This window comes from Heptranchias perlo, chromosome 29, assembly GCF_035084215.1.
Source record: "Heptranchias perlo isolate sHepPer1 chromosome 29, sHepPer1.hap1, whole genome shotgun sequence".
In the NCBI taxonomy this organism is placed as follows: Eukaryota; Metazoa; Chordata; class Chondrichthyes; order Hexanchiformes; family Hexanchidae; genus Heptranchias; species Heptranchias perlo.
This window is the reverse complement of record NC_090353.1, coordinates 16475420-16492568: the sequence shown is the minus strand read 5'-3', so window position 1 is coordinate 16492568 and position 17149 is coordinate 16475420. Positions and strand designations below refer to the sequence as shown.

The window sequence follows — 17149 nt, the reverse complement described above, 5'->3', positions numbered from 1 at the left end:
GAGGCTATTTTTGACCATATGACCAGATATCTCGCTACTACTTTTACTCTTCTCCATTCAAATCTCCTGACTGAACAAGGACAAAAATATATTTTTTTAAAAACACGTTAAAATGAAGTGAAACATTTTCTCCCTTTTCCCTTCCACAGGATTGGGTTATGCTTCAAGCTTTTTTTCCCCCTCTTCTAGTTTCTGTTAATTTTCTCCTTTCCTCTCTTGAAGCTGCTGACTCCTGGTATGGTTGGTTCCTTGTATGCCATGTGATCTCTCTAACTCTGATTACGTGTTCATTCTTCAGTAAATGCTAGCAAGCTACTTACCCATGGGGAGTGTCACAGGCAAGCCTGATCCTGCTGTCAAGCAACATCAAGCTAGGGTCACTAGATAGCGATATGGAGTGTGAATCCTGGCTTATTTTCTCTTCTTTGTAATCTGGGGGTACTGAGGCCAATTGTACCACCCCTACTGCCAAGGCTGAGATCATGCTAAGTCAGCATTGACTAGGAAGGGAGCCTGGCACCTCTGAGTCAGTATGACCTTGCTACTCATTGCATTAACCAACTGAGCCAAAGGTGGAGCCCATTTTTAAGAAATTCTGTTTTAGAATTTTATTGTAGTGCATGTTGTGATTGTAGATGAATATATTTTTCCCTTTCCAATTCTATCCACCCCCACCACCTTGGAGATGGTGGTTTGTGCTGAGTTTGTTAGTTTTGTGGACTGTGATAACCTATCCAGATGGGTATGCTTAATGTTTGGGTCTGGACAATGAGTGCCCATGGTTCACAGCTGAGCCTGGGCCTAACCCTATCCTTACCTTGCATCCAACACAGTCCCTTCCAGCAATGATTGCTCAATTCCTCACTAGTCATGGAGGCTTAAACCGGAGGTGATTTTATGAGTCCATACTGCCAATGGGGGGCCTCACAAGCCAGCAGCGCAGATTGGAAATTTGGGCACATGCCCACAATTTTCTGACCTTTTAGTTGGAACATCATGGGCAGCATGTGCTTGACTTTTTGAGATGTGCTGCTGATGGGCAAATTCTCTTGGCTATATGAACTTGTAAAATTACCCTTCAGATCCAAACTCCACTGCTGAGATCAACTGACTTGGCACAGATGAAGTAAACTGGGAATGTCTTGGTGTGTAGGCATACCTCATGCATTTACCCACTGAGCCATCTGCAGATGTTATGAGTATATTTTAATAGCTTGCAACTAGAGTAGGGAAAGATTGATGTACATGCTATTAAGCAATGATGTAAAATAGTCAGAATACTTCTATTAGCCTAAATTAATTTTTAAAAAATGCAAAGGGATGTCAAATAAAAAGGATAAAATTATGTATGATACAGTAAAATAAGGCATTCAGTTATGATGGCCCTTTTAATTCATTCATACCATATTTTACCACAAATGTCATTGGGACTGCACACTCAAGTGCACAGTTTAGGAAAACTTAATGTATAAAATAACAGGTGCAATAAACCACCCATTGGGAGGTTTCAAAACTGATTTTTGTTTCACAGTTATACATGAAGAATGTAAAACCATGGGGTATTAATAGAATGTGAGAATTTAGATCTTTAGTTTTATGTTTAAAATAATTCTAAATTAATTGGGCATACGATCTCCCCAGAAGGGTTAGAATTCAATCTTCAATTATGGTGGTCATTTTAAAATGGATGATGACTTTATATGGGTATGTGTGCTCCAGGCTTTGATTATAAATAACATAAGCAAGCCAAGCATTACTGGTGACCCTGGTTGATCAGTTTGGTGTTAGGATTAGTCTCTTTTTTTTCTCTCATGGAATTGACTGTCTTGCAAAACAGAAATATGAGGAGTGGCTTAAAATGAAGCTTTGAACAAATAACCAATTCACATTTTCCAGAGCTGCTACTTATGAGTAAACCCTCCAGAAATGTGCTTTGTTTGTATAATCATACACTTTAACAATAGATTCTGACTCCCTATATTTTGTCCCTCTTTCGGCTCAATCCTCAATTTTCCTCGAGGGTAGATATATCTACCTAATTAAAACAGAAATTGATCAACAGCAATGTTCCCCCCCCCCCCCCCACTTGCTGGAAAAAAAATTCTGTCCAAATGATACCCAACGTGTCAGTTTTATTTCTTTTCTCAATTTTCTCCCCTCCTGAAAGTGCAGCCTCCTTCTGGGTTAAAGTTCCATAGGTGCTGGATGCCTACTGGCACCTCGATGAATTGGCAGCTGAGAGAGTCTGGAGCATAAGCATCGGCAGACTATTTCATTGTGGAGAGCATCGCAGCTGAGCCTGATCTTGTCCACATTCTACGTCTGCACTTACATACTTTGCAGAAAGTGTCATTGGATAGTGAGAGAACAGGGACTGTGTCTATTCCCCCCCCCCCCCGCACCCAAAACCGAGGAGCACAGAGACCAACTGTAATGCCCCATCTAACACAGCACAGACTGGGATCAACCTACGATTTTCCTACTCTGTGAGCTTATTATCACAATATAGTGAATTTACCCATCAAGTCATCAGGGAGGGGAAAGGGAAATAGTTTTCATTTAATCGGTTCAGGTATTTGTTTACACTGGGAATGATCCAAGAGACTGCGAGTAGAAGAAAAGCTGAAGAGAAAGTAAAATTCAAAGGAAGAATGGATTTTATAAAGGAAAAAAAATCCTAGCACAGTGTTGTGCTTTGCTTAGAAAAAAAAAATTGCTGGATCTTGGAGATATGAAACACTTTCCTGCAACATAAAGCTTCCCCCACAACACATCAGTGTGATAGGTTAGTGAACAGGAAATAGCTGTAAACATTCAGCTGCTGTCTACCTCTGAACAAATACTTGGTTACAGGGGGCTGGGTCCTATGAAAGACTAGTCTGCCTTCATTCCTCAGATGAGTAGGCCTGAGTCCATTGTGTTATAATACCCAAAGGTTAAGGGTGGCTGACTCATGACCTTAGAAACAGGAAAGGTGAGATTAGCCTGAAAAACAGTCCTGCTGACAGAAACAGATTGATTAAAATGTTGATTTTGTTTGTAAAGGTAAGACTTGTTTAATCAAGAGGACCAGAAACAATGCCCAGTCTTTTACTCACTGCAAGTGCAAACTCACTAAACATAATACTTATGTAAAATTCATTCAGTTCTTTGATACCCAGCAATGCACTTTTATTGAATGTATTTTTTAAAAAATCATTACATGGTTAAACATGTTTCTTTGGCACACCCACCAATACTTGAGGCTAGAGACTGGTCCCTTTTCTAGGCACTAAACCCTTGCAAAAAGTACTGACTGAATCAAATCCTGAATTAATATTCTTCCTCCCTGAAGTGAATTTCCAGTTCATTGTATATAATAGCTGTATCTTCTTGATGAAAGATATCTGCTAGTTTTGAACAGCCATTAACATTAATTATACCTGTGATATATATGTGCTCTGAAGGCCAACAATTGTTTAATTGCTACTAAAAATAAATGATGGTGACTGACTATTGAATATACATTAAACCTGCTGTCAGCTGCAAGTTATGTTTGCAACTATGTCACTCAAAACAAGAGACTAAGAACATTACTGAGTCAAAAGTTCAGAAGGGGTTAATTTAACTACTGAACATAAAATAAAACAAAGAAACATCAACAGCAGGACCTGGGTTAAGAGCCTTCCAGAGAAGGAATACATTGTAAAGCTGTGAAAAAAGAAGCATGATCCTGGGCATTTTACACATTAGTAAGCTTGACATCTATAGTCGTAAATTCACCAGCATAATTTATAAAGAAATCAATTCAGGAGAATCCAGTGAGGGTAAAGGCAATGCATCAAATCCAACATAGGTTCAGAAAAAGTAGGTCATTCCTAGCTTGTTTTTTAAAAAAAAAACTGAGGATATAATTGAGTTAGCAGATGAGTGTGTCATTATTACAAATCTAGATTTCAAACAAAGTCATTGCACAACCCAGTGTTATGGTGAGCCATGTATACCAAGAAGGCCCCACATACTACATATTGTCCTACAATCTACACAATGTTATTCCTCCCTCCATCCTCACAGTTGAAATTGAGACTCATCAATCAGTCTCTTAATTGGATTCTTTCCCAGTCAGAACTGAGTTGCTCAGTCTCAACCAGGATGAAAGTGAGAAAGCTACAGCATGTGGAGGACATCTCAAGTAATAGAAGGTAGATGGGTTAACTGGGTTGTGTGATAGTAGTCACCATGGTCTCCTAGAGTTTGCTTGAATGCGTTTGAGGATCAGAGAAGAATGTCCCAGTGTTTTTTCCTAAGTTGGCCTAAGTTTTTTTTTCTCTTTCTTGTGCCTCTCCCAGGAGATTATGTGACTGCAGGGAAGGGGGTCAGGGTTGATGGTGCATATAGGTTGCACCATGTCGGCATGGGACAGACTTCTTGATGGACCAGCTGGTATTTTCCTGTCCTTTTTCTTAAGTTCATAATTAGCTTCAATAGCCCTGGGCTAGAGAGGAGTGGGTTCTGCCAGGGTTACAGCTTCTGATCACAATCCATTGAACCCTGCTGGAAGTACATATGTATGGATGTTGAATGAAAATAGGATTGAGCCTGGCTATGATGCCCGCCACAATCAAATACTCGTTATCCAGGCTCATACATGAAGAATGGCCATTTCATGAATTACTGACAAACGGATGGGTTTCTGTGGAACTGCATGTCAGCTTAAGCCACTGCTTTCAGTGCTGAGACCTAAATGGTTTTTGCTGATAATTGCTGCTTGTATTGCTAATACAAATCCATAAGAGCAGATGGAGGTTTATCCCAAGTACTATACAGCAGCAGGAGAAACAAAAAATAGAGTTAAAGGCAGGCTTATTAGCAAGGGTTAAACACTGAAAACTACAGGTTTTGGCTTGCAGTGATCATTGTAGGCAAATACTTTTGAAAATTATATTTACTAGTTAATCTGCACTGGCATTGCACACAGTAAGTCAGAGAATATGGTCTCTTACCTGCATGGAAGGGGAAGAGAATTTGGAGGAAACCGGGACAAAGAAGAGATTCTTTTAACAAAAGACTGAAACATGATTTGCAACTTGTGTTTAAATAGCACCTTTTAATGTTAAAAACATCCCAAGGTGCTTCACAGGCATAATCAAAACAATAGGTGCTGAGCCAAAGAAATAGCTATTAGGAGAGGTGACCAAAAGTTTGGTCAAAGAGGTGGGTTTTAATGAGGGTCAAAGGAGGAGAGGGAGGTGGGTTTAGCGAGGAAATTCCACAACATGGGGCCTAGGCAGCTGAAGGCACAGCTGCCAATGATGAGGTGATGGGCAGGGTGGATGCACAAGATGCCAGGATCAGAGAAATGGAGAGTTTGTGGGGGGAGTTTGTATGGCAGAGGAGGTTACACTTGCAGAGGATGTCATCTGTGACTTTGGTTATTCTGACTCCCTCAAGGATCTATTCTTAACCACCCCCCTTCTACATCAATATGGCGGCCTCATCCGCTGATAAGTGTTCAACTTCCACATTGGAATCGCTCTCCCTGGCCACTGTCTGAAGCTGAATCAGACCGTTCGCAACCTTGCTGTCCTATTTCACCCTGAGGTGAGCTTCCAATCGATATCCACTCCATCACCAAGACTGCCTACTTCCACCTCCATAACATCACCAGTCTCCACCCTGCCTCAGCTCATCTGCTGAAACCCTCGTCCATGCCTTTGTTAACTCTAGACTCCACTATACCAATGCTCTTCCGGCCTACCTCCTACCTTGCACCCCTGTAAAGTTGAGCTCATCCAAAACTCAACTGTTCGTGTCCTGACTCACACCAAGTCCTATTCACCGATCACCCCTGTGCTCACTGATCTACATTGGCTCTCGGTCCGGTAACGCCTCAATTTTAATATTCTCATACTTGTTTTCAAATCCCTCCATGACCTCGCCCCTCCCTATCTCTGTAAACTCCTCCAGCCCTACAACCCTCCGCGATCTCTGGTCTCCTCCAATTCTGGCCTTTTGCATATCCCTGATACTCATAGGTCCACCATTGGTGGCCGTGCCTTCAGCTGCCTAGGCCGTCCATCTCTACCTCCCTCCTTTTTTAACAGGCTCCTTAAAACCTACCTTTTTGACCAAGCTTTCAGTCACCTGTGCTAATATCTCTTTATGTGGCTCAATGTCAAATTTTGTTTGATAAGGCTCCTGTGTAGCACCTTGGTACGTTTTTCTACATTAAAGGCTCCATATAAATGCAAGTTGCTGTTGTTTGGCTAGGGCCATTTTCGTGCTGTGGCAGGGGTGGAAACCCAAGTAGAAAGATTCAAATAGGGAGTTGTGCGAAAGATGGGCACAGCATTGGGAGGCAACAATACGTTCAAGGGCTTTAAGAGGAAAGGGAGATTGGAGATGGGATGGTCTTGTGCAAGTTCAGAGGTCTTGAGAGTGGGTATTTTGAGATAGCAATGATGTGGGTTTTAAAAGGGAGGGGAACTGTCACATGAGGAGAGGGAACTATAGTATTTGCAATGATTTAAAGCTGGAGCATTATGATGCAGCTTTGTTTCACTGCAGAATCACAGAGACTATTGGGAAGTGAGCACAGATCATTGATTTGGCTGAGTTAATTTTTTTTTAAAAATCATTTGATTTGCCTGTTTTCTGGCTGAAGTTGAAAACAAAGTCAGAACTAAGGAAAGTTCTGCAGCTGAGCTGTGGCTACTCCTAAACTCTGTCCTTATTGTGCGGGTAGATTAGGGCTATGGACTCTGCATCCTTGCTCAGAATAATCTCCATGGCTGAAGCCTCATTTTGCTTTTCGATGGGGACACGGTATTAATAAAAGGCTAAATATTGCCACATTCCAAAAGCACCAGTAATATTTTAATGCAGAATGGGCCATGAATTGGCGGAGAGGGTAGCAATGGCAGAGAACGGCCGAAAGTCAATCGGGAGAGGGGGCAAAATGAAGATGGGCCGCTGAACAGCCGACCAACAGTTGACTAAACAACAGTGGCCGTAGAAGCATTGGTAAGCATGAAATAGTGGACTTAAGACAAGAGAGATGAGCATGAACTGGATTGAACGCTCTGATACTCGCGGCAGTTTTGTGAAAGAGTGCGAGGGCAGAAGCAGGGTCTCAATCACTACGGGTGCAAAAGAGTGGGGGAGGGTACAAATTTAGAAAGAAGGAGGTGCAAACTTATTAGGGTTGCCAACTTTGGTTGGACATATTCCTAGAGCTTTCATTACATAACCTACCACCTCTAACTGCCCTGCCCATTCAAAACATCCTTTTTTCAACATCTCCAATATTTTTCTAACTAATACCCCTATAATTTTTCTCCTGGGTTTCTCACAGCAGTGTCCAGGAGATTAAACTTTGGAGAGTTGGCAGCCCTATGATGAAAACAGAGATCTATCCCTTCCTGTCAACATGGACCAAATTAGGTGGCTCCTTAGTGCTGGTTAATGGAAGCTGCTGAACCCGAGTCACATGGTGCCTGCCGGGGAGAGGCTAACCTGCTGCCTGACACCTTGTCCTCCACAGCAACTTAACAAAAAAAAGCACGTCAAGTCAACCATGAGTCTCTCAGCAAGTTATCAAGCCATTAAGAGGTAAAATTAAAGGAAGTAAAAAAATAAAAAGATACCAATGAAATAATTTAAAAACCTTCAAAACTTACTTTGGTTACAGTGCTTACCTTTACCAAGATGGAGGATGAAAGACTAAAAGGGTGCTCTACAGAGACACCCAGTGGTCAGAGCGTCAAACTGCATGAATGCTGAGACTTTTTAAACTGTATAAGCAGCTAGGGTGTGTAATAACATTAGCTGGCACAACATTGAAAATCCCTATAGCAGCACCACCTACAGGTGTAACAGGTATAGCATGAAATGTTACTCAAGTAACAAATTTAATGGGCCAGAATTTACTGTCAAAATAACGGCAAGGCTAATGACGCTCGCTGTTATTTATGGGTAAATGTTACAGCAACTTTAGGCGAGGAGCAGATGCGTGGTTAAACGTAAATATTCAAAAGTTGCTGTCCGAGTTCTGCCGCTCTGCCGTTAGCTTCGCAAAGGTGGTATCTCGCACTTAGCTTCCATGTTTTTGTAGGAACTTGCTATATTTGCCCATTAATCGCCCATTAAGTCTTGTCATTACAAGCATAAGTACTCTTTAATGATGCAATAAGGGTTAATGACTGCCAATCAACCACTCTGGTGCTGAAAATTAACTATTACAAGTGTGGAGTCTTATTCCTTCAGGTTTCGAATATTTTGAGGAGATTTAAAAAATGTCAAATTTTAAATCTTACATTTTATTTTCTTACTTTCCTACCTGACTTTTTTTCTCTCTCTCTTAATCCAATCTTTCTTTCCCTTTCTTTATTTCACTTTCTATACCTGATTTGACATTGAATTCACCCCTTTAATTCACCCTCCTTCTATGTCCTTCCTGTGCTTATTTCCCAATCCTAAATCTCATTGGTTCGGGAGATACCCTTTTGGTTGGCCTGTTCACTCAGGTCCCGGATGCCCTGGTTTCCCCACTGCGCTGTTATCAGCTCACACTTTCAGCAACTTTGTTAGCAAAAATCTTTTGAGCTGAAGGGTGCAGGGGCAAGTCTAACTAATGGCAGACGCTGTTAGATGCTCTGCTACAATTCTGGCCCAATTTTTTTTTATTCGCTCATGGGATGTGGGCGTCGCTGGCAAGGACAGCATTTATTGCCCATCCCTAATTGCCTTTGAGGAGGTGGGGTGAGCCGCCTTCTTGAACTGCTGCAATCCATGTGGTGAAGGTTCTCCCACAGTGATATTAGGTAGGGAGTTCCAGGATTTTGACCCAGCAATGATGAAGGAACGGTGATATATTTCCAAGTCGGGATGGTGTGTGACTTGGAGAGGAACGTGCAGGTGATGTTGTTCCCATGTCCTTCTAGGTGGCAGAGGTTGCAGGTTTGGGAGGTGCTGTCGAGGAAGCCTTGGCGAGTTGCTGCAGTGCATCCTGTAGATGGTACACACTGCAGCCACGGTGCGCCAGTGGTGAAGGGAGTGGATGTTTAGGGTGGTGGATGGGGTGCCAATCAAGCGGGATGCTTTGTCCTGGATAGTGTCAAGCTTCTTGAGTGTTGTTGGAGCTGCACTCATCCAGGCAAGTGGAGAGTATTCCATCACACTCCTGACTTGTGCCTTGTAGATGGTGGAAAGGTTTTGCGGAGTCAGGAGGTGAGTCACTCGCCACAGAATACCCAGCCTCTGACCTACTCTTGTAGCCACAGTATTTATGTAGCTGGTCCAGTTAAGTTTCTGGTCGATGGTGACCCCCAGGATGTTGATGGTGGGGGATTCGGTGATGGTAATGCCGTTGAATGTCATGGGGAGGTAGTTAGACTCTCTCTTGTTGGAGATGGTCATTGCCTGGCACTTGTCTGGTGCAAATGTTCCTTGCCACTTATCAGCCCAAGCCTGAATGTTGTCTGGGTCATGCTGCATGCGGGCACGGACTACTTCATTATCTGAGGGGTTGCAAATGGAACTGAACACTGAGCAATCATCAGCGAACATCCCCATTTCTGACCTTATGATGGAGGGAAGTTCATTGATGAAGCAGCTGAAGATGGTTGGGCCTAGGACACTGCCCTGAGGAACTCCTGCAGCAATGTCCTAGGGCTGAGATGATTGGCCTCCAACAACCACTACCATCTTCCTTTGTGCTAGGTATGACTTCAGCCAATGGAGAGTTTTCCCCCTCATTCTCATTGACTTTATATAATATATTACTAGTTGATTTTCTGAGGTGATGCACAGGGAATCAAGACCAAAGGCAGCATTCATGACAAGCAGAGAGCTAAAGAGTGGAGGTGATTGGAGTGAGGAGGGAGGGAGGCAAAAGGAGAAGGGGGGTTTGGAGAGAGGAGGCAGAGAGGATGAGGCAAAGAGCAGGAGGGGAGAAGGAACTGAGGTGAAAAGGGAAAAAAGGAAGTGTGAGGGTGTGGGAGAGGGGTGAGGTAATAAGAGGTGATGGGGAAAGGCAGATAGCTAAGAGGTGGTGAGAGGGGGAGCAGGGAGGAGATAAGGGGGAAGACAATGTGGGAGGGGACAAGGGGAGGGAGAGACAGGGAAAGGGACAAGAGGATGGGGAGAAGAGGGAAGGGGAGAAGGAGAGTTGAAGAGAAAGGTCGGAAAGAGGGTAAGAGGAGGTGGCATGGGAAGGGAGGATGAAGACGGTGAAGGGTGTTTGGGTAGAGGTATGGTTGAGAGGTTAAAAGGGAGAGGAAGTGAGAGAAGGGGGTGTGGGGAGGGGGGGAATGGGACAGATGAGGGGATGGGAGATGTTGTTAGTCAGTGGGAGGGGAATGTGAGGCCAGGAAATTTCAACCAGAGTCCAAAATTCAGCCATCAAGAATAGTGTAAAATGGGCAATCTCAAATCGACTGTGTGTTATACACCTCACCTGCTTTTCTATTCCATTGATTTCAAGGGAAAGTAAGCTGTGAGGAGGACACAAAGGGCCCGATATTAGGAGGGAGGCGGGCTGACAGCGGGGGTCGACTGGGCGCGTGGGTAATGCGCCCAGTGAAATCGGTGAGTTTGGCATGTGATCGTGAGTAAATTAAAGCCACTTACCTTGGCTTATGGGTTTCATGCTAGAAAGCTGCGCAGCAGGCGGACTGCACACCCGCATCATAGGCTGCCAACTGGAGGAGCCCTATTTAAAGGGCAGTCCTCCACTGACTGATGCTGCAGAAAATAGGCAAAATTACAGCATGGAGCAGCCCAGGGGGATGGCTGCTCCCAGGTTTAATGATGCCTCACTCCAGGTCTTACTGGATGGGGTCAGGAGGAGGAGGAGGAGGAGGGAGATCTTCCACCCGGCAGACGGGAGGAAGTGGCCTGCCTCTGCCACCACGAAGGCCTGGCTCGTGGTGGCAGAGGAGGTCACCAGCACCACCAACATATCACGCACCTGCATACAGTGCAGGAGGCGCTTCAATGACCTAACCAGGTCAGCCGAAGTGAGTACTCTTACTCATTCCCCTACACTCCATCTGCCACGTCACCACCCCTACCCCCCATCTCCTTCTGCACTGCGAACACTGTTCTATCACATCAATCCTCACACCCACTGAACCCTCATCCTCATCTTACCTGCACTTACTCACCTCCACAGTACTTATCCCACCACTACCACTCAACCCAATCTTCATACAATCTCATGGCTCTATCTCATACTCACCCTCTGATGCCTCTCTTTCACGGTCAGCCTCACCCCACCTGCCACTACCTGTGCTGCAGCCACAGGGCATGCATCACGTATGTGTAATAGGAAGCGTAAGGCAAACGTGTCATGAGCATGAAGGGGATGCACAAGGGTGTTTGAGTGTCTGTCACGGTTTTTACTTATATTTGATTTCTGATCAACTCACATTACATATTACATTGTCACCACTGCCACGTCTTGGCCATTCTTGACTGGCTTGTGCAATAATGCCCTTTCATGAGGTTTTCCATGAGCACCCTTGATGCCACCCATTGGGTCACCCTAGAGTGGGTATATGTGTAGTTGCACGACTATTTTGTGCAGGTGCCTGTTGCGCAGCACTGTGTTGTGTAGCTCCACGTGGCGGAGGTGGACGGCATGCCTGGCGAGGCTGGTGATGTTGCTCATCCTCCAATGGAGTGATGAATGCAGCAATGGACCGCCCCCCACCCCCAACCATCCTGATGGTGAGTGTGAGGGGGTCCACAAAGTAGATAAATGTGTTTGGACAGCAGAGTTTAGGGTATGATTTAATAATATGGAGTGTGGAGACAAAGGTGTGGCAGGCAAAACTTTGTCTGAGATGACAGAGTGCCCTGCTGCAATGAATGAGGGTTTACCCCACACCTGTCAAATGGATCTTTGCAGTTGCCAGTGGCTGCTGGCTGCAACACATCTGTTTAAACAGGGAGTGTTTCCCCCAGCATAGGAAACACGCTCTGGGTAGTCCAAAATCCGAATCCTCCTAAAATCTCCATCTAATAAGGTCTGTAAACGACCTCAAGTACCCAGATAATGATGTTAAGTGGGATCCCTCCGGCTTTGATTGCCGATGGGAGTCCCGCATGTGGGGGCTGCGCGCGCACTGATTCGCGTCATTGGGGAACCCGGAAGTGGGCGGGTTGGGGCCGGGCTCTGGACCCGCTCCGGGAATCCCCAATTTTAGGAGTCCCCGCCACGAACGCACCCGCTCGGCCATCCGAAAATTGACCCCAAAGAGTCTGCAAAGGAATATAGACAGGTTAAGTGAATGGGCAAGAAGGTGGCAGATGGAATATAACGTGGGGAAATATGAGGTCATTCACTTTGGTAGGAAGAATAGAAAAACAGAATATTTTTTAAATGATAAGAAAATATTAAATGTTGGTGTCCAGAGAAACTTGGGTGTCCTCGTACAAGAAATGCAGAGAGTTAGCATGTAGGTACAGCAAGCAATTAGGAAGGCAAATAGCATGTTGGCCTTCATTGAAAGGGAGTTGGAGTACAAGACTAAGGAAGTCTTACTACAAGTGTACAGGGCTTCGGTGAGACCTCACCTGGAGTACTGCGTACAGTTTTGGTCTCCTTACCTAAGGAAGGATATTCTTGCCTTAGAGGCGGAGCAACGAAGTTTCACTAGATTAATTCCTGGGATGAGAGGGTTGTCCTATGAGGAGAGATTGAGTAGAATGGGCCTATACTCTCTGGAGTTTAGAGGAATGAGAGGTGATCTCATTGAAACATATAAGATTCCGAGGGGGCTTGACAGGGTGGAGACTGAGAGGTTGTTTCCCCTGGCTGGAGAGTCTAGAACTAGAGGGCATAGTCGCAGGTTATGGGGTCGACCATTTAAGACTGAGATGAAGAGGAATTTCTTCACCCCAGAGGGCTGTGGATGCTGAGTCGTTGAGTATATTCAAGGCTGAGATAGATCGATTTTTGGATTCTAGGAGAATCAAGGGATATGGGGATCGGGCAGAAAAGTGGAGTTAAGGTTGAAGATCAGCCATGATCTGATTGCGAGGCGGAGCAGGCTCGAGGGGCCGTATGGCCTACTCCTGTTCCTATTTCTTATGTTAGGAGCAGATCTTATATCGCCCGTTTTAAATTATTGCAAAAAATTAAAATTACCCCGGGGAAAGAGCTGGTAGTGGAATTAGTTTTGGATTGCCGAATAGCAGCCTCCTGTACGATAAATGTCTATTGTTCTATAGGCTACAAGAAAAATATTTTCTTCTATTAGGGGATCTCTCTCACTCCTATTTAATTTCTAAACTCTCTTGCAACTGTTCTTTCTATTGCTTATTTTATGGTTAGTGCTCCTCTGGATTTTTCTCTCATTCCTACCAAGCTGCAAATATTATGTCCTACACAGTTCCTCCTCCCTGAATCCTCATTGTGTTGAAATTAGGACTCTTCACACTGTCTCCTAATTGAACTCATTCTTTCATAGGTTCTCAAAGCTGTGGAACCTATTAACCTCTGTGGTGTCTGGCATTGCAGCATGTTCCTTCACCTAGGTTTCTCAATCAAAAATAAATTTGGCCACTCAGTAACGTGCCCATTCTTGTCCTGAGTTAGTGCTAATAGAGTAAACACTCAGTTTGGGTCCACCTGGAAATGGAATGTTTAGGTGCAGCTCTGGACTCCACTACACCCTGAGGGAATGAGGGACACTAGCCTTGTTTTGAGTGAATTACACACAAAAGAAATGTGTCACAGGTGCAGAGATTTACTTACTTGGGCATTTATAGATATTGAATATTTTTAAAACTTTAAACTTTGGATTAACTAGCCAAGTTTTTGAGAGTATTATGCTCAGGAAATGGCTGAGCATTTGAATCATTAATTGAACAGTGGTGATGAGGCTGTCCTGTCAATATTATAATGTCAAAGTATTTCGAGTTTTTGAAATTATTGTTTTCTCTTGATCGTTAACATTTAAAACTGATTGTTCTTCTGTCCCAGGCACAGACTGCAGATCAAACCTCGGACTTTCCTGTGTATGTGGTTCAGCTACTTGAAGGCACATTTCTTTCTCCTGAGGTTATTTGGAATCAAATTGTTTCTCAGTAGATTGGCAACTGCCTGTAAATCCCTGGCTGCTCCCCAAGATCAGAAAAAAAACTTAGCAAGAAATTACTATCTTTCTTTGTCTTTTAATATTTTGAAGTTTGAATTCTAAACTATGACTGATGCCACTGGAGGAGCTAAGGTAACGTTTCCATTTAAAATCAGTATCAAATCTGAAAACTCAATCTTCTTCCTCTGAGAATTTTTTTTGCCAAGTAATTGAGCAGAGTATTCTCTTGTTCTATTAACCATGGGTGCCCTGGTAGACTTTCTCTCATTGCCTGGATGGCTTAGTACAGGAACCTCTTTGGTCTCCCTTTTAACAGTTGCCTACTTCTGGATGCTCTGGTGACAAACCCTGGCCTTGTAACTGGTTGCTCTGGTTACAAGATATTGTATGGATGGGGAAAGACGTTTGGTCCATATAAGCTCCTCCATTTTGAAAGGGACTATTGTACCCCATCACAGCATCCACTGCTTCTTAAAATATTCTAGGGATTTTGCTTCCACTACCCTACTTGGAAGTTCATTCCATGTTGGTCACTTTATATAAAGAACTCACCGACATCAGCTTTAAATTTGCCCCCACGTCCTGTTGCCACAGTTTATTTGAAGTAATGTTCCAAATCTATCTTTTCAATACTATTTAAAAAATTCTTTACTTCTATACCATCTCAGTCTCATCCTTTCACGGTTGAATAGCCCAAGACCACCTCACTGCCTCTGATTGCCCTAGTAATTATACCCTGCTCTCTGGTTGCATCTTGCATTCCCATATCTCACTAATTTTGGCTTAAAAAGTAAATTGTTTTGATATATCTCACAGCTCCATGCATTTTAAATGAATTCGCGATTAGTCTCAGCGTGATTGCAACATTTATCCCAACAGTCCCCTCATCTTCACCGCCAAGTCGTTGCCCTGGTAACAGTTGCGGACCACTCTTGCCGCGCTGCTCTTTGGTAGCGGGAATTGTGGGAAGCTCGTAAGATGGCGGCGGCGCTGGAGGTTGTGCTGAGCTGTGATGTAGGGGGTTCGCTGTGGAACTGCAACGTGTGGGAGCCGCGCTCGGGCACCACGCTCACCACCTACCGGGGCGGCAACACCTCGGCCCGTGCCCTGTGCACGCTGGGTGGCGAGTATCTTCTGGGAGCGCAGCTCGGCAAGAACTATATCAGCGTGTGGGAACTGCAGCGGAAGGTGAGTGGCCGGGGGAGTGGGGAACGACAGGGGAGGGGCAGGAGGTGCCTCCCAACTCCGAGGTAGAGATGCGGTGAGCTCATACTCTCCCCCCCCCCCCCTCCTCCCCCCCTCCTCCTCCCCTCCCCCATCCCCCCCCCATCCCCCCCCCCCATCCCCCCCATCTCCCCCCATCCCCCCCATCTCCCCCCATCCCCCCCATCTCCCCCCCCATCCCCCCCCCCCATCTCCCCCCATCCCCCCCATCTCCCCCCATCCCCCCCATCTCCCCCCCCATCCCCCCCCCCCCCCATCTCCCCCCATCCCCCCCCCCCATCTCCCCCCCCCCATCTCCCCCCCATCCGATCCGCAAACACGTTAGGAGATCACAGGCTGAGCCCCGGCCAATGTACGCAAAGCCACTGTTGGAGTTTAACCAGCCAGGTAGCATTCAGCACCGAACACATGTGCTGCTGGTCCAGCTGGGAGCACCCATTGGTTTGCAGAGTTATCTGCAGTTGAGTGGGAAGAATTCCAAGCTCAGGGACAGCCCCCATTAATTACATGATGGATATGGGTGACGAAGGCTATTTGATTCATCGCTGTTCGTTCATTCATTCATCCAGACAAACAGACCCAGTAGTCCCACCATCATTGCATCCAGCTGCTGCTTAAATGATTCCAGGGTTTTCACAGTGCCCAGGAGTACCCTCGCTAAGAATAGTCACTAATTGGTCATTAGGAAACAGACAAGTGCAGGTTTGTTGCCCTTGCTAGACAGCAGAACACGACAAACTCCTCGTGTGGCATGGTGAGTGGAACAACTCACCATAAAGCTGAATTGTTTGATGTTGCTGGGAAACCTCAAACCTCTGGACAGTTACTTTTGTCGTCAAGAGACCGGCATTTAAATGTCTTAGGCAAGATGCTGGTCTTGTGACTAAGATTGATTGCTAAGTCAGAATGTCAGATGGCCCTTGTGCTATAAGTAATCGAGCAAGAGTATTCGGCCGCAAGAGGATATTGTCCACCACAAAGCCTGTTGGGTAATGTGGCCACAGCCAATGTTATGATGAAAATTTGCTTTGTGTGACTGCCAGTAGGTTGTACCTTTCATTTGTCACATTGCTTGTCCGACTGGATGAGCAAAAGTTTCCTCCAGCTAAATATTGGGAAGACCGAAGCCATTGTCTTTGGTCCCCGCTGCAAACTCTGTTCCCTAGCCACCTACTCTGTCTCTCTCCCTGGCCACTGCCTGAGGCTGAACCAGACCGTTTGCAATCTTGGCGTCCTATTTGACCCTGAGATGAGCTTCCAACCACATATCTGCTCCATGACCAAGACCATCTACTTCCACCTAAGTAACATCGCCCGTCTCCGCCTCTGCCTCAGCTCATCTGTTGCTGAAACTCTCGTCCATGCCTTTTTTACCTCCAGACTGGACTATTCCAATGCTCCCCTGGCTGGTCTCCCAAGTTCCACCCTGCTGCTCAAAGATATTTGTCCATTAGCTCATGTATATTGTGGAGCAGGCTACAGGAGAGCGGACTTTAAATGACATTATCTGAAAAACCTATGCAGCTGTCCTTACCACTAGCCCGTTTTTTTAAAAAAAGTGCACGTACACAGGTGGAGTTTTAAAATTGTTCCAAAGCAGTTATTTCTGTTGGTAACTTTCCCTATAGCTGGGAAGGCTCTGACCAGGGGACTGTGAGCGTTTCACCCATCCAGCCTGGCTGTGGCTGTGCATGTTTGCCCCTAAGTACATAGTGCCAGTGCTGCTTGTGCTCATACTACAGGACAATGCTATAACCATCAGAGGTTGGGGATCTCCAACACTGGTGCTGCATGAGTTTCAGTTGCTTTTAAAGTTGTTAACGACTAAGAAATGACCTGTG

The 17149-nt window shown here is 45.1% G+C and overlaps 1 protein-coding gene across 1 annotated transcript in view; it reads left to right on the top strand.

The window, feature by feature from the left end:
* The first annotated feature begins 15045 nt into the window (after positions 1-15045).
* wdr18 (WD repeat domain 18) overlaps positions 15046-17149 on the top strand; it is a 137765-nt gene continuing 135661 nt past the window's right edge. Inside the window, exon 1 of the mRNA XM_067968162.1 lies at positions 15046-15272. Coding sequence (XP_067824263.1) covers positions 15063-15272 — 210 coding nt within the window. The 5' untranslated portion in view covers positions 15046-15062. The remainder of the gene's footprint in view (positions 15273-17149) is intronic.